At 41.0% G+C, this 26,620-nt stretch overlaps 1 protein-coding gene across 2 annotated transcripts in view; it reads right to left on the reverse strand.

Moving 5' to 3' along the window:
• COG5 (component of oligomeric golgi complex 5) overlaps positions 1 to 26,620 on the reverse strand; it is a 296,918-nt gene that overhangs the window by 8,202 nt on the left and 262,096 nt on the right. For both annotated transcript variants that reach the window (XM_077864022.1, XM_077864023.1), the window contains exons 17-19: positions 19,011 to 19,114; positions 14,334 to 14,571; positions 8,472 to 8,548 (exon numbers count right to left, since the gene is read on the reverse strand). In XM_077864022.1, coding sequence (XP_077720148.1) covers positions 8,472 to 8,548; positions 14,334 to 14,571; positions 19,011 to 19,114 — 419 coding nt within the window. The remainder of the gene's footprint in view (positions 1 to 8,471; positions 8,549 to 14,333; positions 14,572 to 19,010; positions 19,115 to 26,620) is intronic.

Here is a 26,620-nt window from a genome sequence, read left to right on the forward strand (position 1 = left end):
TAACCCCCTGTTCAGTCTGAAGACAGACACGCACGCACGTACCCCTAACCTATGTACTCTGGCTGCCTCACGTGCCCTTCCCCTCCTTCCATGACCCCCAGTCACGGGCCTGTGGGTCTGACTTGACCTCAGCGTGGCTCAGCAAATCCCCCTCTTAGAGCTCATCTGATTTACAGGCTGAAAACAAAGCAATGGTGAAGCCTTCAGGCAGTTATAACCAATAGATTCTTATCTTGGTCAGAACTTCCAGCTTTTTTTTTTTTTTTTAAAGATTTATTTATTTATTTATTCATGAGAGACAGAGAGAGACAGAGAGAGAGACAGAGACAGAGAGAGGCAGAGACACAGCCCAAGGGAGAAGCAGGCTTCGTGCAAGGAGCCCGATGTGGGACTCGATTCCAGGACCCCAGGATCACGCCCTGGACTGAAGGCGGCGCTAAACCGCTGAGCCACCCGGGCTGCCCCAGCTTTCACTTTAAATAAAATCCCTCTTTGGGCTATAACCTAACACGGGCAAACCCAAACACCATCTACACAACTTTCAAAGGGCAATTATGTCCCCCATGTACAAAATTACTGCCTTGCCGAACATCCCAGCAAGATCTGTGCCCGCTCCCTTCCAATGCATTACGTGTCTGGGAGGACCCCTCCTATTTCACAGAAGCAGGTGGCACATCTACCCCCCCGCCAGTCACCTACCACCCTGTCAGAAGGCTGGCAGAGATCATTGAAAGCTTTCATTGACCTCTCCCTGGCTTTGGGCTCTGACGGACAGGTGATTACAGGCCCAGCTGGAGGGGCTGAGTCTCAAGAGGAAGATGGCAGAGCTGTACCTCCATCAGGAGCAGAAACAGTTCAGAAACATATGAAGCAGCTCTGTATCCTGGGCTCCTCCTTCACTCCATCTGAGTTACTCCCACCCACCCAGGAAGCCTGCACAACCCAGAGACCAGCAGCTTCCTCACACTGATGGTAAGGTTTGATGTCAAGAGTCAAGAGTGCTCTCAACAGGTGCTTGGTTCTCGCTGGATCCAGATTATTCTTAGGATGTCTTTATTTAAAAAAAAAAAAAAAGATTTTATTTATTTATTCACGAGAGACACAGAGAGGCAGAGACACAGGCAGAAGGAGAAGCAGGCTCCCCGTGGGGAGCCCGATGCGGGTCTTGATCCCAGGACCCCGGGATCACGCCCTGAGCCAGAGGCAGATGCTCAACCTCTGAGCCACCCGGATGCCCCTCTTAGAATGTCTTTATAGTAACATTCTGTAAAAGAAATCTATCCCTGCTAGGGATTTTTCTAATTTCAAGCATTTTATCAAATAACATGATCCTGTACTTTCTCTTCCTTAGTTATTGTGGAAACGTCTCAGCCCATTTGTGCCAGCCATCACCAATAGCCCATAAAGCTCCAGAGCCGGCCTCTGAGGGAGTATGACGAGGGACTTCCTGTGGACACACCAAGGCTGTGGCACACTTGTCCTGAAGATCCCTAAGGCCCCAGTCATCTGGCAGCAGAGCTGCAGGCAGTGAGTCAAGCACCCAGGAAGCTGTGAAGCCGTGGCTGAGGGAAGTCTGGTTTTGTCGGCAGGCACTCCTCCCTGTAAGTCCATGTGTGTACAGATGACGGTCTCTACCTGGGTGAGAGCCTAGGTTTAACCACTACAACAGCACGAGTCGCCACACGCAGGGTGTACAATGCACCAGATGCTGCCTAAAACATTTAATAGTCCTGCAGACACCCCTGCGAGGGAGGCTGCGTTCTACCCCCATTCTACAGACAGGGAAACTGAGGAGTAGAGAGACCACATAAAAGCTAGAAAAGATAAGGGTAAAGGATTCAAATCCAGACAGCCTGGCTCTTAATTTTGCCATGCAGCTTCTCTCAGGGTAATCAACTGTAGCAACTACTCAACCTGTTTTTAAAGCAGACAGACTTATTCTCAGTGGGGAACAGAGAACCCTGGAAGAAGTACAATTTCAAATTGACAATAACTCCTAGAGAAAAACCTGAGAAAATGAATGTTTACAGGTACCACTTGAAGGCCATGCAATGATCATTTCTTTAGGGACCCCAGATCCTCTCTGGGTCAGCGTGGCCCTCCAGTGGCCTATGTACCTCAACCACATCACACAGTCTCTCTTGGCAGTATCTTCACCTGGCTTCATCTTAAGACCCTGTGGGGCAGTGAGTGGTACTGTCTTAAAGGCCTCTGGACTCTGACCCTGGGTCGGCATGGGGATGAGGCTGTGCTGGTCCCACTTCCCAGCAGTGGAGCTCAGACAGCTCACGGCTGAGGTCCCTGGGTGCTAAGCAGCTGGCATTCCCAGAAAGCTCCCTGGAACTCCAAATCCAGCCACTGGCCAAGCAGTCTGCTTACTGCACCAGCGACAAGGCCGCTCCTGTTTGAGCTGTAACTTTAAAAGAGGGGGTAGGGAGGGGTCCTCGCGCTGGGTCACAGGCTCATCCTGAAGGCCTGGCATGGCTGACAGCTGCCGGGAGGGAAGAGGGATGTGGGGAGACAGCAGAACTCATGCCTTCACTTCTCTCTGTGCCTCTCTGGTCCTATGAGGCTTTCCCCTTGCCCCAGGAAAGCTCACTCTGTGCCATCTGATTTGGCAGGATTCATCTTGAGCCCTAGTCCATGACAGGAGGAGACCCTGGGGGACCAGTCCTGGACTTAGGGAAGTGCAGCCATATGGAATCCCTTCTGCCTCTACTACAGGATGACAGTGGAGGATTCTGGTTCCCCGTGCCTCTCAGGGCTCTGTGTATGGAGTCCCGGATACAGGTGCTTTAGCATTAGTCACAGGGAATACGGAACTTTCTCTAAAAATTGATGTATTTGCTTCCTTCTGAAAACGAAGATCACATAGCTGATTTCGTTTCTCTTTTACCTTGGCTTCAGGGAGTTTAAGGTCAAATATGAGATGTACGGTTAGCAATTAAATTGGTTTCATGGTTTAATACTTTTTATTTTCCTCTACTATATTCTTGATACAAACCACAAATGATACAAGGGCAAACGGAATGAGGACAGGACTGGAGGGAGGGAGCCTAGCAGCTGACACGCACCAAGGGTGCTGGCTGATGTGCCCCCATAACCAGGCCCGGTGAAAACTGGCTCGTTTTTAAGCAGGCAGGATCTTTTCATCACCTGTCCCTTTGTAGCTCTGAGTCAGAGCAGTTATTTTTCCGCCAAGACCAAATCTCCTACCCTAGCCACTAACAGGACTGCCAAAAGAGCCATGGAAAGCAAAATTGGACTTGATTCCATACCATGCATCACTGACATAATTACCTGTAAACATCAAATGCAGACATTTTACTTCTGGTGCTCATTTTAAGAGTCTGAAAGAACACAGCGTGAGAACTTCCCTTCTCCCTGATTCCAGGTGGAATCTGAAATACTGGCAAGTTAAAAAATAAATCACCATCTGAGGTGATATAAGGAACAAAAGGAAATTAATTAAGGTGTTATAAAACGCAGTTACCCCAAATGCCACAATACCGTCCTCAGAGAAGAGTGCTCTCAGGAGAGCGGCACTTCCAAGATTAAACTTTACACACAGCAGGAAGTCTTAATCAACCAAGTAATAGGTCCCATTAGAAAAAGCTCTTTCCAGTAGGGATCTCCACACTGAAGTGACATGCAGCTGGCAGCTGGCAGTCTTTAGTTCAGGCCAATGATGAGGTGAAGTAACAATGTGTGTTCCTATGGCCACATCCACCGTTGGTGGTGGCCCATTCACTTGCCACCCCCCCTCCTAAATTTCCTTTGGGTAAGGGGCGTGGGAGGGTAGTAAGGCCACAGGGAATGTGTACTGAGATCTGGAACCAGCAGAGAAATAAGAGGATGAGGGGTGGGGGAGGGGAACACACACACACAACACACACACACCTGTGCACAGGATGCACAAAGACTTCTCTTCTGGAGACGGGAAGGTAATGCTGGAGGCCGGTGGGATGGGGACCCCAGATATTGTGGCAGAAGGGGCCATGTGGGCCCCTGGGTGGGTAATAAAGCAGGAGGCTGATGGCTCCAAGTCAGGGCCTCAAGTAAAGAGGTTTGAGAACTCCCAGGTTCCTTTCTCAGGGTCTGTATGTCATCAACCCCAGCAGACCAGGTGGGAAAGAGGCAAGGCTTCAGGCACGTCCTGGAAGCCTGTACGCAGCAGCAGACAGTGAGAGGCAGCATTTCAGGGCTAAAGGTCACTACTAAAGTGGGGAGTTTATATTTTCTTTAAGCTGACATTTTCCTGGATGATTTAGATAAGCATTCAGACACTATCCTAGAAGCAGAGTGAAAGCAAAAGAGAACTTCTGGAATAAGCTCTGGGTGTAGTGGTTACAAGCAAAGGCCTTGGGAGCAGGCGACCCTGGGTATGGAAGGCAGCCCTGGAACTGCCACATGACTGTCAGACACGCAGCCCTGTCCATGGACCCCTCTCAATATCAAGGCCTCTGGGGGGTCACTTCCGACTCGGAAGTGTCCTGGTGAAGGCAAAATGGTTAAAGTATCAGGGGAACACTCAGCACGGGCAGCCCTGAGTAAATGATCCAAAAATGACTGCTAGAATGAAAATGATACTCAGCTAACTACCCATCCCTCCACATTTGCAGGATGCTCCTAGCACTGCCCAAGTATCAACAAACAACAAACCAAACCAGGCCCAAGAGGTGGCTGCCTCCTGGCTACAATGCTGAAATCTAAAACTTGGAAAAAAGAACCTAGAGGATGGACTTAGGACCCAGACTCATAGGTACAAAGAAAGGCTGGAACACCTCTGGGGGTCCTGATGCTAAAAATGGAAACTGCAGAGATGGCTGCCTTCACCCTACAAACGTGCAGGCAGAGGGGTGGTATTTCAAGCAGCAGTACCAACATGGAAAACCCTCACCACGCCCGCAATTAAAACCAGCTGATGTGAATACTATACTGGGGGGTTACTGATGGTTTCCTTCTTCTGCAGCTCCGCATGCTGACAGGTCCCCCCATAGCAGCCCCTGTCCCCTGATGGCTTTCATTAAACCCAACAAAGCTTCCAGCAGGGCAGGCTATGGGCATAATTCAGGGAAAGAGCTGTGCCCTCCAGCACAAAGGTGTTGGGGCCCGCCTGAAGGTGCATGGTCTGTGTCCCTGAGCTGCTGAGAGCATGCGGTCCCTTTTCTGTCCCTTGTCTCACAACGATCTGCCCTGAGAATGTCAAGTCAGAGCTCTCAAGCCCCCGGCCAGGTGGAGATAGGATACCACCAATGAGGGGTGAGGAGGGGGCTGTGCAGCTCTGAACGTGTGTCTCGTGTACAAATACAAATCACCCAAGGGCAAATCCCTAATGTCAGCAGCTCTCTGAGGCTGACACACACTCTGTCCAGGGGAAGAAAATAATTCCTGCGGCCTGAGAAAAACTCTAATGGAGACAGTAAAATGTAAATGTATGCGAGAAGTTTGCAGGCTTAATTCCACAGTCCACTAATATTACTGTCAGGAAGAAAGCCTCCTGCAGCAGATGGCTCTGTGATGGCAGTAAGGAATGCCTGCAAGGGCCCGTGTGTCTGGGTGTGGTGGGGGTGGGTGGTGCTGCACTTGGGGGCTGGGCTGGAGGGTGGCCTTTGCAAAGAGGCCCCCCACACGGGACCTGCTGCCCTCCTGCAGCCACTCCCTCTAAGCCAGGCAGAGGCCAGCCTGATGGGTTTGGTTGTTTGGCTCTCTATTTTTCTTACTTCCCCCAATTACATAATGTTTTAGAATATTTTATATTATATTTTAGCTTCCTTGTTATTTTTAAATGGGAATAACACTACAAGAGGGACTTTAAAATATATTTACTGGCTTTTCTAACTACAAATATGAAACGACCAAAGCAAAACCCATGAAAAATATAGAAAAAACCTCTAAAGGGAGAATCACTAGTGACAATCCTGCTATCCCCAAATTCTAATGTTTACCCTTCTTGACTTGTCCTCTCCACACATACACTTACTCTCTTAAAAATAGTAGGGAATCATATCATTTATACTGTTTAGTAGCCTGTTTTTCATTTCACGATGCATAACAAAGTCATTTCTCATATTTTTAGATACTAGCCAGCAATATAAACTATTAATGGCTACATACAGCATAAGTGCTTTTAATTATACATTGATCGATCATTAATTTTTGAATCCATAAACAGGTACTAGAAAGTGTCACTACTCGAACTTTAAATGCTTGGTTAAGATGTTTTTCTCACATGAGGACCAAGAGGGCTGGCGGCAGACTCTCGTCTAACATAACCGACAACAGAACTGATCTCACGCAAAACCGTCGGAGCTTATATCCTACACTGTGATACAACTGTAAAAGCACAGGGATGAAAGCCATCTTGCCCAGCAAACAGAAAGATAAGTACTATTTTAATTCCTACATGTCCAATAAACAATGAAACACAAAAGCCAGGGCTGTCAAAAATAATAGCCTAATCTTAATATAGCAAATCCCAAATCACAGCTTTCCCATACCTTTTTCAGGAGCTAGTTGGTTATCACCTCCAGTATGCTAGCTAACTCTGTTGACTCAGCCATCTTATCACCCAAATGGGATTGCTGGGTTACCCTATTCCTCAGTAAGAGACTACAGGGGTCTTATTAGAGTGTTTTTCATGGTATAGGTAGGTGACTGGTGGATTAGTGACCTCAGGATCTCTTAATCATTCCCCCTGTCCATGTTTGGTAATGTCGAACCCTAAGGCATCAACAAAATATCTAAGTACCTTTTAAAAGGTCTGAGCTGATCTAAAGAAGTTATCTGAAAATACTTGTGATGCAACTTTAAGTTTTTTTTTAAAACTCAACTCTGTACAGATGGGCACTTGAGAAAAATAATTCAGTCTCTTGGGATTAAAGAAAAAATTTTTGCCAATTGCAAACAGGCAAGACAAAGCATAGGGCTTTCTTTTCAATCAATAACCTTGGATTCTTTTAAGTGGCATTACATACCTGAATTTTCTACTATCAAAAGCTTGGATAAGACAGTGAAGCAATCATTTAAAGGACACACTTCTTACTGATGGCTCTAGTTTCTAGTTCTGAGTCAGTTTTTAGAAATGGAATCTCTTACCTTATCTTTATAAAGAAACATTTAAAGACCATTATGTGGGCAGCCTGGGTGGCTCAGCAGTTTGGCGCCACCTTCAGCCCAGAGCATGATCCTGGAGACCCAAGATCGAGTCCTACATTGGGCTCCCTGCATGGAGCCTGCTTCTCTGCCTGTGTCTCTGCCTCTGTGTGTGTGTGTGTATCTCATGAATTAATTAAATCTTAAAAAAAAATAAAAATAAAGACCATTATGTTCTCGGATATTATGGAGAGTTACATCAAGGTCTCCCATCTGGTATGCTGTGGTCACAAAATGGGTATTATGTTTGGTCCCCTCGGCCCTCAGGATTGGCTATCTTTTTGTATCTATACATTTTCTAATATGCCACGATGTGGAAAAGTCTAGAAAGTTCTTGTTTATTGAATAAACAGCGATAGTTGTCAAGTTATTCGGTGTTCCTTAAAATCTAAGTTGGTAGGAAGCTAAGCATTCAAGGCTGAAAGGATTTTTTCCCCATACATTGCTATATTCTTAGGTAGTGAGTTTGAATTAAGGTACTGTTTTTCTTTTTGAACTGGTCCCTGGGAAGTTCAATCATAAATTTTGTGCTCAACCACATTAGACATTTTTATCCTAAATTAGCTGTACCCTTTCTTAGTCATTCCCTACATTTCGCCACTAAACTCAATTCTTTAAATATTCTAGTCAAGGGATGCCTGGGTGGCTCATTGGTTAAGCGTCTGCCAATGGCTCAGGTCATGACTCCCGGATCCTGGGATTGAGTCCCTCATCGAGCTCCCTGCATGAAGCCTGTTTCTCCCTCTGCCTGTGTCTCTGCCTCTGTCTGTGGGTCTCTCATGAATGAATGAATGAGTGAATGAATGAATAAATAAATCCTTTAAATGAATAATAAATATTCTATTCAATATTTTTACTATGGAATGTAACCTCTGACCCTTTCAGAGGTAGATTAGACTGGAAATGATAAATGAGCAAATAAAACTTCAGAAAAAATATTTCTACATAATTATGAACTGCCTGGTATTACGACTCAATATATTTCTGTAAGAATGGAGAGAAAATAATCCTCCCTAGAAAGGGCATAATAAAATTTATCAGCTCAGTCTTGTGAATTTTAACTCAAAAATCACATACACACGTGTGCATGCACATGTATGCACACACAAGCACACCATTGCACATAATTCTGTATGGGTTTCTGGTTTGAATAATAACTTTTAAGGTAAACCCTATGAAATTGCCATTGTTGTAGGTCACAAAATGATTGAGTATTGATAATTTCATATAGCTCAACATGAAGAGCAGGAAAGGATTTATCTGTTCATAGGATATGGATAGTTTATATCAACAGCAATAACAGAACGATGTCTCACCTGAATGACCTCAGCATTCGATAGGACTTTCCTAAATCAGATACTCTTCTGCAGAATGGACCCACAGCCAACTCCATCTGAAACATAAAAAGATACTCCACAGTGTTGATGTCAGAATCCTATGCTGAACTGGGGACACACCTGGATCAGAGAGAGTTGCAGCTTGCAGCAAACTTAATTTTAACTACACTGTGAGGCAAATTTTGAAAGTCAATTATATTTAATAAAAGGCATGAACTTAGATCATTTCTGCATTTATTTACTAAAGATATTTTTTTCACAAAAGCAGAAAAACATTTTTTTGGTTATGTGAAAGGAGGAAATTCAGATCTTTTCCCCCACTGCAAAATGAAGAAGGGAAGGTTTTTAAGACTGGGGGCCTATACTTTAAGTAGGCATCACAAACCTTTTTATATGAAACATAAATAATGACCACTCTTATCAAGGTGGTCCAAGTGATTAAAAGCCCTGAGTCTGAGAGGGAGCACATACCTGTGTCAGAATGCCAGCTCTGTAATGCCTAGTTGTATGGCCCTGGATTTCACTTAAGTTCCAGGTTGCTTGTCTGTCAAATGGAGATCATGCTAGTTCATAGAATTATAGCAATACCATAGATAATGTCACAAAGCAATATGGGTGTGGCACCCAGTAAGTGCATGTTAAATGTTGGCAATTATAAGCATATTTTTTTAAACTTTCCCTCTTTTACATTATTAGCAAATTAATTTGCTCCCTGACTCAAGAACTGTTGGTTTCACTTCTCTTTATTCTCCTTCTTTGACTGGAAATTTTACTTGTCATTGAATGGAGTTTTAGGCTCTCTGTGCTTCATCTAGCAAGTGCCACGTTTTCACAGACGTGGCCCTTAGATGATAAACCATTTGCCCACTCTTGCTATCAACAAGACCTTGGTAAAGAATGGTTTAGAAAACGTCTGAAAAAAAGTAATAAAGCATCTTTCTTCAAGAAAAACAAAGGATTGTAAAATGGGGCTTCTGTCCTGTTGGTGATCCTTCTAAAATGGTGCTCAACTCTCTGGCCACTGGAAGACCATGGAGACCTAACATCACTCATTTGACAAATATTTCTGACTCCTATTAATTGCCAGGCACCAAGTTACACACAGGAATGAAAAGATAAATTAGACTGTCTGGCCTTTAGGGAGCTCTTTCAAATTTAGTGAAGAAGGGGATATCTATTTATTTATGAAAACAATATAATTATTATTTAACAAAATCATAAAAAGGTGTGTATATATATATATACATATATACACACACTTGATTATTATTAAGTAAAATTACAAGTTTGACATCAAATCTATGAACCGATGGTCATGATGGGCAGCTTCCTTGAGTTGGTCTTAAGAGTAACTAGTAGAATTTCTAGGTAAAACAGGTGAATTCTCTCCTAACATATAGAAGACACAGAGCATGTCTTCTATGTCCTAGAGGGAAACCTTGATGGGGAAGAAAACTCCCTAAAATAGAGAAGATTGAGTAAAAGAGAAAAATTTGAGGCATAAAAGTCAGGATTCTTGCCAACAAAGCAAAACAGAGCAGCTTCAAGTCAGTGTTCTCAAATCAAGACAGTGGCTCTTTGGGACCTATTCAGTTTCTTTACCTGATGGAGTTACTGGTTTCCTTCAGAATGTGGCATTTATTTTACACTGAGCACAAAGTTAAAATGTTATCATGTATTCCTGATTTGGTAATTCCAATCGTGTGTGTGTGTGTGTGTGTGTACACACCTACATGCCTGTGTGTGCACATGTGCATGGCAGGGAGGGAAAGAGAGAGGGAGATGGAGAGTGGGAGAGGGGGAGAAAGGGAGGGAAAGAGAGATGGTTTTTACATTCTGAAGTTATATGAAGTATTTTTCATGAAATATTTTTGACTTTTTTTTTTCAGTTACCCTAGTGGATTCACCATCTTCAAAGATTAAACCAAAAAACCTTTGCCTTAGCACTTGAGCAGGATGGAATGTTAAAAAAATACAATATGAGAGAATCTGATCTTGAATTGCTGTGAAATCTATGATGATACAGGAGATTTCTATGCTAGAGTACAATTTCAAAATGTTAAGTGTTTAAAATAAATAAAGGACCCATAAGGGAACACATCATTAAAATGAAACACACACACAAAAAAAATAAAAATAAAATAAAATAAAATAAAATAAAATGAAACACAGCACGAATGGTACTTCAAACCATTTTCTTCTGCCAGAATTCCATGAAACAATAAAGGCCATGTTTTTAAAGGGCAGGAGTGTTCCTTTTAGAGGAGGTGACTGTGCAATTAGCTGTGGATACACAAACTACATGCACAAATGCCTCTCTCCAGCTTCTGGCTTGGATGGAGCGGAGTGGTCAGCTGCAGGCCTGGTGAACTAATTACAGAGCTACTCCTCCTGCCCCACCACAGACATTTGGTTAACCGCGGGGCATCTTTGGATACTCCTACATCTCTCCTGCCCTGACACTGTTCAGGAGAAAAGGCAACTGCAATGAAAATCTTCATTATTGTTTTCTTTTCTAAATTTATGTATTTAAGAAAAATGAAATAGATATAAATGCATATTTAAAAGGCACCAGAAGATCTATAAATAGAAGCTGCCAGGAGTACCACTGAGTAAATAGTTTAATGCCAACTCCACAAGCCATCCTTTTCCTTGGGGAAGACATAGAATTGTGGGGGGGGGGGGGGTGAGAGGGAAGTGTGTGCTTTAGAGGGCAGTGTGGATAAATCCCCCGAGAGATTGTGAGTCAGTAGACCTCAGTGGCCTTGAACAAGCTGAGTGTTTCAGAACTGCTGTGTGATGAGTGTAGACACAGAGAGCATGTGGTCACAGTAGGGAATTAATTACCTGTAGGAAACCACCTCATGCCCATGACCTGATTCCTAGGAGGCTGTATGTTGGGTACTTCCCTCACCATGAACCCTCCAGATGGCACCCAGCAACTACTTTCTCTTTTGCCTGTGCAACAGTGCCAGAAGGGAGCAGTTACGGTTCCTAAAGAAATCTTCAAAATATATCATTACCTGTCTTTGTAACTTGACAACAAATATTCTGCAGTCCCAAACCTACTCTACAGGTCTCTTCCCGGGCTCTTTCTTTCTGTGATTTATGCCAGAAGAGCAGGCACTTTCAGCACAAGCACACTTCTAAAACCCACAGAGGATTTCTGTGTTCTTGATTCCAGTGGCCTGGATGGCTTTGTTTCATTTGAATACAAACCAATAGAACTTTCAATAATGAGGCCATAAGAAAGCTTCCCGGTCATGAATATAAATGTCAAGGTAACACCTCTTAAGAGTTTGGACTCACCCAGAAAATACATCTAACCAAGCAAGATCCTGAAAGCTGAGGTGCAGAGTCATGTGAGTGCAGGTGTGCGACCCCTTCAAATTAAACAAAAGCCCCAATTCACTGTCATATTTTTAAATATGGAAAAAAAATAATAAATAAATAAATAAATAAATAAATATGGGGCGGGGGTGCGGGGAGGGGAGTGGCTGGATACTGTTTGCCAAAGCTGTTGGCCATAAATGTGACAGTACTTCCTTCCACCTGTCTTTCCCGTGCCCACAACCCACAACCCACAGGGTGGGAAGCCATCCAAAAGGTGAGTGGCAGGCTTCTCTGAAACTGGGACAGGCTGTCCGCTGTCCTGTCTGGAGAGGACAAAGGCGTCAGCACCACACACACCCTGCAGCAACCAGTGTCATTGAGAAGCTGGGCAACGGGCTCCTCACACTGAATAAATGCGGTGGTTTCTATATTTAAGAAAGGGAAAACGGGATGCCTTGGAGCACAAGTTAGTAATAAGGACTAATGAATTTCATTTCTCTTAAGGGAAGGGACCTGAGGAAAGGTTTAGTTTACTGGGCAACATGTTGAAGGGAAGAAGAAACACCTAGGAAGTCTGAGTATTGCAGTTTCTGGGGGGTGGCACTCGACGCTTTGCATTTTGAGCAGGTTGCTGGCTGCAAGTAGCAAGGGCTCCAGGACAGTGCTTTCCATCTTTCAAGACCCATAAGGGAACACATCATTAAAATGAAACACAGCACCAAAAAGCCTGCCTGCCCCGGCACTCTCATTCTGGCCAGCTAACTGCTCACTGCCATTCTAATCAGACTTGAAGTGCTGCCTCCAGGAAAGTGACTCAAGAACCAGCTGGAGCAGAATGCAAATAAATTGGTGGGGGAGGGAGGCCAGGGGGAGGGAAGAGAACGGGAAAAGAAAAACAAAATTCAGGAGGAAAGGGGGGAAACAGAGAACAGATACTCATTTCTGTAGAGCTCACAGTGTTTTTAACAACTGAGAGCAAGACTCCTCCGTCCCAGTGCTTTTAGCTCAGTGAGCAGCCTGTAACCCCACTAAGGGTACACAAGTAACACACCGCTTACATGCAATCCTCTTTTAGCTGAAGTTTACCTGTAACAATAAAGCAAAGTATACAAGGGCATGAGAAGGAAGCCGTTGAAAATGGGAAAGGTCACAAGAGCAACATTAATGATAACGTTTAATTCTTATTTTTATGCCTCAGCTACTAAAAGCATATTTCCCAAAGGAAGGCTCTTTACTATGGTCCAGTGGTCTCAAGCATACATCATTTGGGTATGAAAATGACTAAGTCTAGACCACTTAATACATAAAAAGCCTGGCTGTTGAAACATTAGATAATGTACCTATTCCCTCTGGACCTCTGTCAGGTACAAGTGTCTGAAAACAACCCCCGTACAAGGAATCTGCCACATTTTCTCCTCGGCATGGGAATGATGAACCCAGACTTGCTCCCCAATCCACACAGGGGTAAATAAGGACATTAAGTGTGACTATCCTTATTAGCAGGGAGGATCTAGCAAATTATGAATAATCCATCTGAATAACTAGACTGGTAAAGTTAACAGCTTTGAAAGGCTTAAAAAATGAGTTCACATTTGACATGCTATGTATATACAAGTGATCTGTTTGAGTATCTTTTAACTCAAGTGTATGCTTGAGGTGTTTCTTCTTTGCCTCTGATACTATTGGAAGGCTTTAAAAAAAATCTGTCTAAAGGAAAAACCCCTTTAGGAGGTGATTATGGTTCAAGAACCTGAAATGATTTCAAGCCTGGCCATATGCAAGAAAGGTACTCTGTTCAATAGAGGGAGACCAAATAACCAGAACTTCTATGTATGTGGCCCATGGTGCATCTACATGGATTAGAACATTGTCTTGAAACCCTGAGCTGGCCACTACAGGATAACAGATATGCTGAGTTCTGTCTCTTTACGTGAAAAGAGATAGCACCTTTACAGTATTTGAAGATAATTTCATTGTCTCTATTATTTTCCAGCAAAATTCATCAATTATTCTTATCAATACTGATATTGTGGGATAATAAAATAGTAAGAAAGCCCTACATTATATAAAAATGGGGTGTTTTTGTACTATGGAATGAGCTACTTTTACCTTAACCTTGAAATCTCAAAGATGAGTGATGATTCTTTTATTAAATACAAAGAAAAGAAAAATCTGGCATGAAAGTATCTTTAAACTCTCCTCTTTTTCTTACCAATTCAGTTTACTCTTTTTTTTTTTTTTTTAAGATCTATTTATTCATGAGAGACACAGACTGAAAGAGAGAGAGGCAGAGACATAGGCAGAGGGAGAAGTAGGCTCCTCACAGGGAGCCCAATGTGGAACTTGATCCCACATCCTGGGATCATGACCCTAGCCAAAGGCAGGCGCCCAACCACTGAGCCACATAGGCGTCCCACCAATTCAGTTTAAATGGATTTTTCTTTCTGCTTCAACTTTATAAAACACTAAAGAATACACATTTAGTCTTTCAATAAATAGATAATTTACCTGAGCAAAATCAGCAGCAAGTCGAATTTTGCCACCTTCACCAAGAGGTCTTATGAGACTGGCATTGCGAATAAAAAGTTCAATTGCTCTTTGGGCAATAGCTTCAGTGTTGTCAAAAACAAAATCCAAGCATTCAAAGTGTTTAAAGTAGTCACTCATAACTCTGGCAATGAAACCTTGAAGCTCCTTCATGTACAGAGAACAAGGAACATCAGGCTTTCCTGAGCTGGATACTGACCTGCGAAAGGGGAAAAAAAAAAAAAAAAAAAAACAGCCAATGCACTAACAGCCACTATTTCATTTTTATCCCACCCCCCCACCTGCTATTTCAATTCTAAGCTATTTTTTCCCTCAATGGTAAAAAAGGTATTGCTTATTTTTGCTAATAGTTAAAGAGTATAAAACAATGTTTAAATAATAAAGACTTTTAAGATGCCAGGAAGATGACTGAAGGAATCTTAGAATCCATTTACCTAGATATTATTGAGAATGAAATGGACAACCATCTGTCTCGGGTAATTCACACAGTGCCTTATGCACTCTCTGACCTTTCAAGGTCCTTCTCAGCTTTATGAATCTCCATCCACTCATATGTTTTGCCTGGTTAGTGAATAAATCAATAATGAAGCCTGAAATAGCTTTCTACACTTTGTAAGGGCAGAAAACACTGCTTCCCCAAACAAATTCTTGGCAAAGACATTTCTGCTTCTGTGCTATTTAATCTGATCAGCCCAATAGTAGATTTCTGCCTGTGGAACTGGTTATGTAACAATACACATGGTATGCAATTTTTTCCTCCCAGATGATGAGGTTTGCAAAGGCTTTAATTTGGATCAACAGATGATGCCAGCTGATGCTCCATGAAATACTATTTATAATTTATAAGTGTTTGTAATTACTCTTTAAGGAATATATTAAAAGAATGTGAAATATTTATAGGAAAGAAGTTCATACCAAAATTAGAAATCACCTGATATTAATTAGCTAACCAATGAAATCATTGGCTACAAAGTGCTGAATCGTCTTAAAAAATGAGTGTTTCCATATTCTGAGAATGACGTAGAAAAAGTAGCAATGATCTAAAGAAGAATAACAGATATGACTCAAATGCCTAGAGCAAGAGAATGAGGTGAACTTAATTATTTTCAAAGACACCAATGAATGGTTATTATCAGAGGATGCTAACCAAAGGTCTTCTATTTCCAGAAGTAGACAGAAATAGAGAAACTAGTCATAAGCTCCAGAAGGGAGAGATTTTGGTCCGGTGTAAAAAGAATGTCCTCACTAAAGCAAGGCCACCGAGAGGGAACATGGAGGACCAGTGCTGTCTTCAGCATCACACAGTGGAGTGCTGCTTCATACAGCCTCAGTAAATGATGGCAAATGTCACGTGGATTTGGTTTTGCCAGATTCAGATCATTGCATGGCGTATCTTTGTTCAGTTCAAAAGACTAGGTTGGAAAAACAAGGGGGTACCAATCTCTTTCATGTTTTATTATGCTTTATCAAAGGCACTGTTTGTTATCTGTACTATTCTGGAGGAATGTTTCAAGAATTTTAATCTAGTCAATTAAAATGATTTGCATGAGGATTAGATATACTAAAACAAATTCCAAACACATGTCAATATAAGTAAAACAATCCATCAGACAAAATCTTGAAATGGGTGTTAGCAATTATCAGTGTGGATTAGAAACTGATTTAAATTTACTAGAATATGATATTTGCTTCGCCATCGTTAAAGCTCAGTTTTTCCAACTATGGTGAAGTTTTTGGTAAGAGATATTTTTTTTAATTATTCTATTTATTTATTTGAGAAAGAGAGAGAAAGAGAGAGAGAGAGAGAGAGAGAGGCATGAACAGAGGAAGTGGGATAAGCAGATGCTCTGCTGAGCAGGGAGCCCCACATGGGTCAGTAAGAGATTTTCAACTGATAGAGTACAATAATACATTTTGCAGAAATTTAAGGATCTTTCTAATGAGACCCTGCATGCACAAGTTGAAGGCAGATGGACTAACCAGATGCACACCTGAGAAGTGGTAGATGACCATCTTCAGGTTACCAATCCTTTTGGCATGTATGTGCATTCTCCCCTTGGCAGAGATGCACATCCATCACTTTAGGTCCTAGGGTCTTCCTACTTTTACCACCTTCCCAACACCATTCAATATAAGATTTTTTTAAGATTTTATTTATTCATGAGAGAGAGAGAGAGAGAGAATGAGACAGGCAGGTAGAGGGAGAGGCAGGCTCCGTGCAGGGAGCCTGATGCGGGACTTGATCCCGGGTCTCCAGGATCACACCCCAGGCCAAAGGCGGCGCTAAACCACTGGGCCACCGGGGTGCCCCCCCAACCCCATTCATAATTGGACCTGAGTTATTTTACATTAATCAAGGAATTTCAATCAATGTACTATGTCGATTAGATATTTACATTTTGAGCTGTACCTAATTTAGAGAGAAATACACATTTCAAATACAAGGAAACTGTGTTAAGCATTACTTTTTAAATAGCAGAGGGATTCTGTAACCATACTCCATATAAGGCTGGCTGACAAAGTAAATCTGCTTTATTCCTTTTACCTAAAATAAATATAGAGGGCTTTCCAAGGTAGGCGTTCACTATTATTTTTCCAAGTGTGACCCCTGGGGGCTTGCCCTGCTATAAAAGTGATTTGTACTTCCTGAATAGTTTCATCTAACTTCACCACAGATTTCATTCAAGCCAAACATTTCATATATGAAATCCCATGACAGAATTACCAGTAATAGTTCTAGAAAGTAAGAAAATTACTGCCCTGGAGCAATAGCCTTAAATATACTATAAAGCAACAGAGTTTCACATTCCTATACAGGGACGTATGGAAGACAACCATGGGTGGAATCAAATGTCTGCCGTATATAGACAGAGCTGAAATGGAACCATCAAAAGCCATTGGGGGGGGAGGGGCGAGGAATTAAGGTTACTGATATACACTTTAAAATAATGCTTCAGGGCAGCCCCAGTGGCACAGCGGTTTAGCGCCGCCTGCAGCCTGGGGTGAGATCCTGGAGACCTGCGATCAAGTCCCACATTGGGCTCCCTGCATGGAGCCTGCTTCTCCCTCTGCCTGTGTCTCTGCCTCTCTCTCTCTGAATAAATAAAATCTTAAAAAAAAAAAAAATAATGCTTCATACTTGTACCAACCTATCTATGAGTGACCATCTGGCTCCCTAGTATTTAAGCAACCTAGTAAGGACATCCCTACTAGGGAGACCAACTTTTAATGTCTAATCCACTAGCTCAGGCACTAGCTGTGGCTCACCAATAAATACAGTTGCTGAAGAAGCTGACCACTCTGATAGAAGGAGCCTTCATTTTTTGCTTCCTTTTCAGAGGCATCAAGGATTGGTCTAACTGGGACATTTTAGATTACTCTTGAGTACAATTCAGTTCCTTCCAAACTGCTAAATCAGCAGTTTTGCATTCCATCTCCAAATATTATAGCATTTTGGGTATAATCCACTTTACCCTCTGTGTTTCATTCCATTATTAAAAAGAGATCAATCTTTTATTTTTTTTTTGAGATCAATCTTTTATTCTTCAAAAGATATTTTGTGAATAAGTGGTTTGAAAAATTAAAGGACAGTGTAAAATTCACACAGTTTTCTACAAACAGCTAGCTAGCTATTGGGATGCCTGGGTGGCTTAAGCATCTGCCTTAGGCTCAGGCTCCCTGCATGCAGCCTGCTTCTCCCTCTGCTTGTTTCTCTGCCTGTTTCTCTGCCTCTCTCTCTCTCTCTCTCTCTGTCTCCCATGAATAAATAAATAAAATAATAAAACAACAACAACAAACCAAACAACTAGCTATTGTGAGAATTTAAATAGAAAAAGGAAAATTCAAAAATAGTAACTATGAACTAGGAATATAAGACACATATCTACATATTACTATTTGAATGTTTAGCTCTAGACTGTGTTAAAAAAATCCTCCAAGCATGTGCAAATAACTATTCCAAATTCTCTACAAATAATGTCCTAATACATGGAGTCCAAATCATCCTATTCTCCTTTAAAAGATTTCAGAGAACACTGAGTTAGGACCTATGAGTTTCATTCTCAACATATATATGATACAGATAAGCAGTACTCTTGTAAACAGCTGTGGAATACTACCAAAGTATTGACGGCTAGGTGTGACTTTGCCAGATTGGATTGCCACAGAACTGAGAAAGGAAAATGATTCTCGCAGGGCGCTGAGATGCAAAGCCACAGCAGGATTCAGACTAGCATAGTGGTAGAGGTGGGACATTTTACATAAGAAATAATATGCCTATGCCTGAGGCAAGTACAGGGCATTTGTGAGAAGTAAGGATATAGATAAGCTTGATAAGAGAGGATGGTACCAACTACCAGAAGTCCTGCAGTGGCAAACGGAGTCCTGTAGATGTTAATGATTCTATGTTTCAATGACAGGAGAGAAATGATGAGAGAGATGATGAAAACAAAAACTGGAAAATTTTAATCAGCTAAAGGTGCTCACAATGGATAAAGCAGTATGAGGCTGGAGGCCAAACCCATCATAAGAGGAACAAGACCTAGGTGGAAACAGACTTAGGGAGGAAGAAGGATAGAGGTGGGTAAATGAAAAACAATACAGTAAAGGTTAGTGAAAATTGTGGTTGAACGTGCTTACCCAGAAAAATCTTCTTGATGCATAGTGATGATTATGGCCTCTATGGCATCTCCCACTGAAGTTAGTAAGGGTTGCACAGCACTTCCCATAAGAACATGAATTGTCTAAAAAGAAAAAGGAAGGATAGGAAAAGTTAAAGACCAACATAAAGAAATCCAAGATGGGGGAAATATTTTGACTAAAAGTTTTTATAACCAATTCTGACTACAGTTTCTAACTGTAATAACTCAACAGAAGTCTTTTCCTCTCCCGACTGCTATTGGGAATGATCTTGAAAGCTGAAAATATGTGGAACATGGCACTGAAAATTTCAACTCCCCCACTTCTCTCAAATTTTCAGGAAGTTTCATGGTCAAATGAGCTCCTGGAGGAAGGAGAGAAGACCAGTGCCACTTAACAAAGATCAAATGAATATATTTTATAAAGTTTCTGAAAAAAGTGAGGCTAGACCAAAAGTCATTTTTCAAGACTGGAACATATGCTTTTATGCAGAGTGAATACAACAAATATGCTGGGGATTCTTACAGAGCAGAAGAGTTAGTTATATCATGGATTAAGTTCTTATTCAGTAGGAATACTATTGGCATTCGGCACCATCTTCCCTTCCCAATCTTTGTCACAAACACCCGGCACCTGAGGCTCTGGCCTAGGCATTTGCTACTGGCAACTCAACACCATCTTCCCTTCCCAATCTTTGTCACAAACACCCTGTACTTGAGGTTCTGGCCTGGACGTTTGCTACTAGCATCTAGGGTGCAGAGGACAAGGATGTTGCTACATACCCTACAATGCACAGGACAGTCTCCCACAACAAACAACTATCCAGCCTAAAACATTAATAGTGCTAATGTTGAGAACTGTTCTACAGTGAGGTATAACCATTGGCTAGGTTATATAAGACCCCCTTGGCCTTAGTTATGGGTTTTTACTGTAATAATATTGACTGGGCCTCAGTACACACTTAAAATCTAAAATTTAAGTATACTATTTATGTATCAATTATGATTACATATAATGAAGATGGATGGCTTTTTGGCTCATAGGAATGATAGAAATCAATAAAAAAATGTTAAATAGGACCCTTATTTATTAAACTCCTAAATATCGTCTCTATCCCTTAATCTCTGATAAAAGCAAACATACTGTCTGTGGGGATTGAGAGAGGGAGGCACAGGGTGGGCAGCACAATGCCTGAGCAACAGCATAGTTTGTTACATTTGAGAATTATGGAGCAGAAAGATTTGAGGGTACACTTAGATTTTTTTTCCCTTAATGATTAGTAATGGTATCACTAACTGAATGTAGTGATGCAGAGGAAGTAGGTTGATTTGGGGATGGAGAGAGAGAATGATGAGTTCAGATTTGGACATGAGTTTGAAGGGCTTATGGGAAATCTACATGGGCTATCCAGGAGGTACTAAAATATTTACATTTGTAGTTTTCGACACATTTCGACTAGATTTGGTAGTCTTTCGCTTTTAAGAGAGAAGATGAAGCCAAAAGAGACAATGAGATCACAGAAGATGATTTGTAGAGTAAGGCTAAATGCTATTTTGAAGTCATTCAGAAGAGGAGGAGACCCTGAAAGATTAAGAAGGGTGGGATTATTTATTGAGCATATATTTTATGCTGGGTATTATGGTATGTGCCTCACATATTATAACTCCACTTAAAATTCAATTATTCCCTCTTCTAAGAGTATTAATTGATGGGGAATCTAAAGTAATTTGTAGATGGGGAAATTAAAGTGAAGTAAAGGACACCGACCTTAAGTGAGCAAGTAGAAGAGCTAAGATTTCCTAGGCATGAGTCCGATGAGCTTTTGGTTACACTTTGCCCACTTGGAGCAGAGAAGTAGGAAGAGACTTTAGAGTATGGTGGAAACAAATGGGCAAGATTTCAAAAAGAAGAGTGAGTTTTTTTTTTTTTTAAAGATTTATTTATTTATTCGTGAGAGACACACAGAGAGAAGCAGAGACACAGGCAGAGGGAGAAGCAGGTTCCATGCAGGGAGCCTGATGTGGGACTCGATCCCGGGACTCTAGGATCACACCCTGGGCCAAAGGCAGGCGCTAAACTGCTGAGCCACCCAGGGATCTCCAAGAGTGAGTTTTCTACTCTGATATCTCTGAATTGAAGTAGTGTCTAACTACAGATCTTCCTACAAATAAGACAAACAAATGACCTACTGGAGGGCTCTAGAGATTAAAAAAAAAGGTAGGTAGTTTTTAGAGGCTGTGGAAATCTAGAGTAAGCAACCAGAAGAAAGCGAGTTTTCCATCTTCTATGACTTTGTTCTAAGAGTGCCTATAGTCATGGTGGTGGTTAAGGCTGGGTGGCTAAAACACTGGGAGAAAAAACAAATCCAGCAGTCTTTCAGCACAAAGGAGCAATGGAAAGGGGACTTGGTTCAACTAGGGCTGCTAGAGAGTGAGAGGGGAAACTCAGAAAGGAGAGAGCCAGAGAAGAATGCCTAATTCTATATTTAAACTCAGCACTAGTCTTCAGCTGACTCATCAGCCATGTCTGTATAAAGCAAACAAAAAGTAGCTGGCAACCAAAGCTTAAGGACTAAACTGAGGTCTGAGGCATGGCCAGCTGCAGGTATGACTGTGTACAATAAGAGTCTAAGCAATCAGTAAAGAAACATCAACACTCAGGAGCAATGTAAAAAAATACTGAGTCTATACAACATAACTACTACATATACAAAAAGCTTAGAAATGTTATCAATTTTCAAGGAAAAGACCAACAGCTGCCAACCCTGAGATGATCCAGACTCTACAATTATTAGGCAAGAACTTCAGTGAGGTAAAGAAAGAAATGCTCACAATGAGGTAAAGAAAGAAATGCTCACAATAAGTAATAGGAAACCTCGGCAGAGTGAAAGTGTAAAAAAGAACCATATGGATATTTTCAACCAAAAAAAATTGCACTAGATGCATGCAGATGTAAATGTACTTGTATAAATACAAGGTTTATATATTTTATGTAACATGGTGAAATATTAACTCTAACACTTCTAAATAACCCATGAATCAAAGAAGAAGTTGCAAAGGAAATTAGAAAACATTGCAAACTGAATGTAGATAAAAGCATAACATATCAAAATTGAAGTCCTTAGAGAGAAATTTACAACTTGTTAAGTTTCTTTTGGGAGGAAAAAGGTCTAAAAATCAATGGTATGAGGTATATTTAAAAAAAAAAGGCAAAGAAAACCCAAAGTAAGTAGAAGGAAATAAAAAAGACAAAAGTAGAAATCAATGAAAAAGAAAGACAATAGAGGAAATCAGTGAAGTCAAAAGTTGGCTCTCTGAAAAGATCAGCAGAACTGATAAACTCCTAACTAAACCGATGAAGCAAAGAAGAGAACACAAACACCAAGAGAAACAATTAAAAAGAAGTTCTCAATATGGGTCCTAATGACATTGAAAGGACAGTTAGAGAATATTATGTACAACACTGTTCTGACAAATCAGGTAACTTAGGTGAATAGATAAACATCCAGAAAGTCACAAAGTATCAAAGCTCATTCAAAAAGAAACAGAAAACTTGAATACCCTTTAACCTACTAACCAAATCAAATCAAATCTGTAGTTACAGACTTCCTACAAAGAAAACCACAGGCCCTGATGGCTTCACTGGTGAATTCTACAAAGCATGTAAGAAGAAAACAATATAAGTTCTTTCAGAAAATAAGAGGAAATACTTCCAAACCTAATTAATGAGGACAGTAATAACTTGATACCAAAATTAGACAAAGAATTACAAGAAAACTATATACAATATCCCTTATGATTATAGATGCAAACATCTTTAATAAAAATTAAGCAGACCAAATCCAGGGATACACAAAAAAACCCCATCATAACCAAGGTGGGTTTGACATCTGAAAATAAACTTCTGTATTTTACTAACCGAATAAAGGAGTAAAACCACTTGATTATTTCAATAGAAGAAAAGCTATTTGATGAAATACCATTTGTAATATTTAAAAATATGTCAGTAAACTAGGAATAGAAAGGAACTTGTTTATTCTGATAAAGGCCATCTAACATTATACTTCAAAGAGTAGAATATGGCTGGAGTGCTTCTCCCCAAGACAGGGAAGCGCTCATCAACCTCCATTCTCAATAGTTCTAGTTAACACTTGTACGAGACGTCCTAGCCAGTGAAACAAGATGGGAAGAAACAGGCCTCTACTTGCATACGACATGATGGTTTACACAGAAAACATTCATTCTGACTGGGTGAGGCTTCCCACTTAGAGGAAATACAAAACAGGAATGGTAGAGGATTAAGGACTAGCAGAGGGGACAGAGAAAGGAGACTAGGTTATATTTCAGGCTCTGTACAAAGCAGGGAAGGGTGCCATACATCTTCCAAAGATTTATCTAAAATGGCTAAGATTACAAAAATATAGAAGCCTCAGCAATCTGGATTATTCTCTCATTTAGAACCCACACAACAAGGGAGAAATGAAAAACTGTCATATATAAACGTAGCAATACAATCACTATCTGTACAAAACAATCTCAGTAGTAAATGATTTGGAACGACTGGGCCAAGGTGTTTAAATGCTACTTACAGCTGAGGTGCGTATAATGAAATGACTCCAACTTAATATTAATTTATGCTATCCATGACATAGAGGATAATCAGGAGATGGGAGATGTTAAACTTCAGCCTAAAATAACATTTAATTCTGTATAAAATCTCAACAAGGTAGAGAAGACTGTTATGTATCCTTATCTATATTTTTAGTAAGTGAAACATATATTTAATATCTTCTCTATCAAGAGGCACCTGGTTAGCTCAGTTGATTAACCGTCTGCCTTCAGCTCAGGTCATGATATATGTCGCTGGATTAAGCCCGGTGTCAGGCTCCATTCTCAGTGGAGAGTCTGTTTGAGATTCTCTCCCTCCGCTACTCCCCCTGTTCTCTCTCTCTTTCAAGGAAATAAATCTTTAAAAAAAAACTCTATCAAATAATAAAAGTACACAGATTTTTGGTTCTTGGGCTACAATCATTTATGCACCCTAATATTCTATGCCTAATTCAAAGTAATGTACTAAGTATCCTACAATTTTAAAATTCAAGGTTCTTTTTTTCCCTTAAATCAGAGGGTTTTGTGTTTTACTTAATATGTCATCATGGTTTTTATATGATTTAACTTAAAAAGCAAGGTCAAAACTGTTTCATTGAGTCCTTGTTAACATAAGCAATTAAGTCTCTAATTGTCAGGGCAACTGCAGAGAGGCTTTAGGCCAACTGCTAGTCTTCTCTCATCCAGTTCTCAAGGGCAAAATTGGCGATGCCTCAACAAGCCGCACTCCCCAAGGACATGAGGCCCTGGCTCCAGTGAGCAAACCTCAGAGTGAGGGCAGTAGCCCAAGATCAGGGCAATTTTCACTGCATTAGCCTCAACTCCCAGCCCAAAGGGGCTAACAACAGGAATAAACTTTGTTTTATGTTAAAAATACAGATTTGGAGAGTGCATTCTATACTGAATTATAGTCTCTAAAGAATTTTTCTTTTTTCTTTTTTTTTTTAAGTTTTATTATTTATCAGAGAGAGAGAGAGAAAGAGCAAGCGCAGAGGGGGAGGAAGAGGGACATAATATCAAACTGACTCCATGCTGGGCCAGACACCGGCTCAATTCCATGACTGTGAGATTATGACCTGAGGCAAAACCAAGAGTTGGTCACTTAATTGATGGAGCCATCCAGGCACCCCTGAAGAGTTTATCTTTTTAATTTGCCAGGAGACTTTTATTATCAGGCAAAGTGTAGGCACTCTGTCTTAACTCACAAACTGGACTTTCTCAAACTATGAACTATGATAATTAGGGGTTAAAAAATCAATTAAGTTGGTTACTATCAGAATGTTTTAAAAAGTAATAGATAAGAGAGGGTGCCTGGGTGATTCAGTGGGTTAAGTGGCCGACTTGATTTTGTCTTAGGTCATGATCTCAGGATAGTGAGATCGAGCCCCTTGTCAGCTCTGTGCTGGGCATGGAGCCTGTTTAAGATTCACTCTCTCCCTCTGCCTCTGCCCTGCACCCTTCCCATCCCCGCCCCCACATGCTCTCTCTCAAATAAATAAATCTTTAAAAAACGGTAATAGATGAGTATGGAAAATATAAGTGTGCATCACACAAAATAAGGAAAAGGATTATTTTGTAAAATCTTTATTTCAATTACAGAAATACATATAGATAATATATATATACACAATTTTATGTGTGTGTATATATTTATAAATGCTTATGTATTGTGTATGGGATCGCAAAGTAAAATCTATTTTTTTCTTTTATTTATTTATTCATGAGAGAGAGGCAGAGACATAGGCAGAGGGAGAAGCAGGCTCCCTGCAGACAGTCCAACGTAGGGCTCAATCCCAGGACCCCAGGATCACAACCTGAGCCAAAGGCAGCTGCTCAACCACTGAGCCACCCAGGTGCCCTGTAAAATCTATTTCTTATCTTGGGTAGTGATCAAAATATGTTTGACAGCTACTCCTAGAAAAGAAGGGAAAGATGTGGAACTATAGAAAAGGAGACTATGTGAATGCCTGGAAGCAAGAATGTTAAGACCTTTTAGTGTGTCATACTGGTTTGATTTTTGGTATTCTTATGATCATCAATAACTTGGATAAATGTCAATAAAAACAATTATTTTATGATGACAGCTTTAATAATATTTTAGCATAAAATGAGATCAGCATGTTGGAGGAAAAAGAAATACAGAGAAAACATCCAAGTGTGCTTTCACTGTGTTGGGAGAAAACAGACTTGTCTTCTCCTACCCTCATATATGAATTTTAGTGTCCTTAAGTTTTGGGGCCTGTTAAATCCCCATCCATGTCATCAGACAGCATCTGACCTCAGAAGTTCCTTTCTCCTTTAGGATTTGTGACATCATCCCCTCCCAATCTTCTAGCTCACACTTACTGTTGTTTCTTTGTAGCTTCTTTAGTCTCTAAATAAAAGTATTTCTCCTTGGAGTGCACTGATAGAGCCTGTCTCTGTCTCCCTCTCTTTTAACTCTATCCAAGTGATCTAAATCCATTGACTTCTATGACCTTTGTACAGTTATACTGTACCATTTCACATATGCAGAAACTAAGGCAAGAGAAAATGAACTCGTCTTAGGTCCTACAGCTAGTTAAGGCTGAGACGGCATTCATATATAAGGAGTTTGCTCCAGAGTCTGCTATACATTGGGGAGAATCCCTGGGTGGCTCAGTGGTTTAGTGCCCGCCTTTGGCCCAGGGCATGGTCCTGGAGTCCCGGGATCGAGTCTCGCATTGGGCTCCCTGCGTGGAGCCTGTTTCTCCCTCTGTCTGTGTCTCTGCCTCTCTCTCCCTCTCTCTCTGTATCTCATGAATGAATGAATGAATGAATGAATGAATAAATAAATAAATACATCTTAAAAAAAAAAGTAAATACCAAATAAATATTTAGTAAGCCAATGAATGATGATGGCAAGGTGCAGCAAACATAACTCTTTGAGGTCTGGGTTTATCAACATCAGGACTTTGAACAGTTATTATTTCTAAATTGTGTAAAATAGGGATAATAATTCACAACTTGAACAGTTGTTATAAT

Source organism: Canis aureus, chromosome 21 (genome assembly GCF_053574225.1).
Source record: "Canis aureus isolate CA01 chromosome 21, VMU_Caureus_v.1.0, whole genome shotgun sequence".
Classification (NCBI taxonomy): domain Eukaryota; kingdom Metazoa; phylum Chordata; class Mammalia; order Carnivora; family Canidae; genus Canis; species Canis aureus.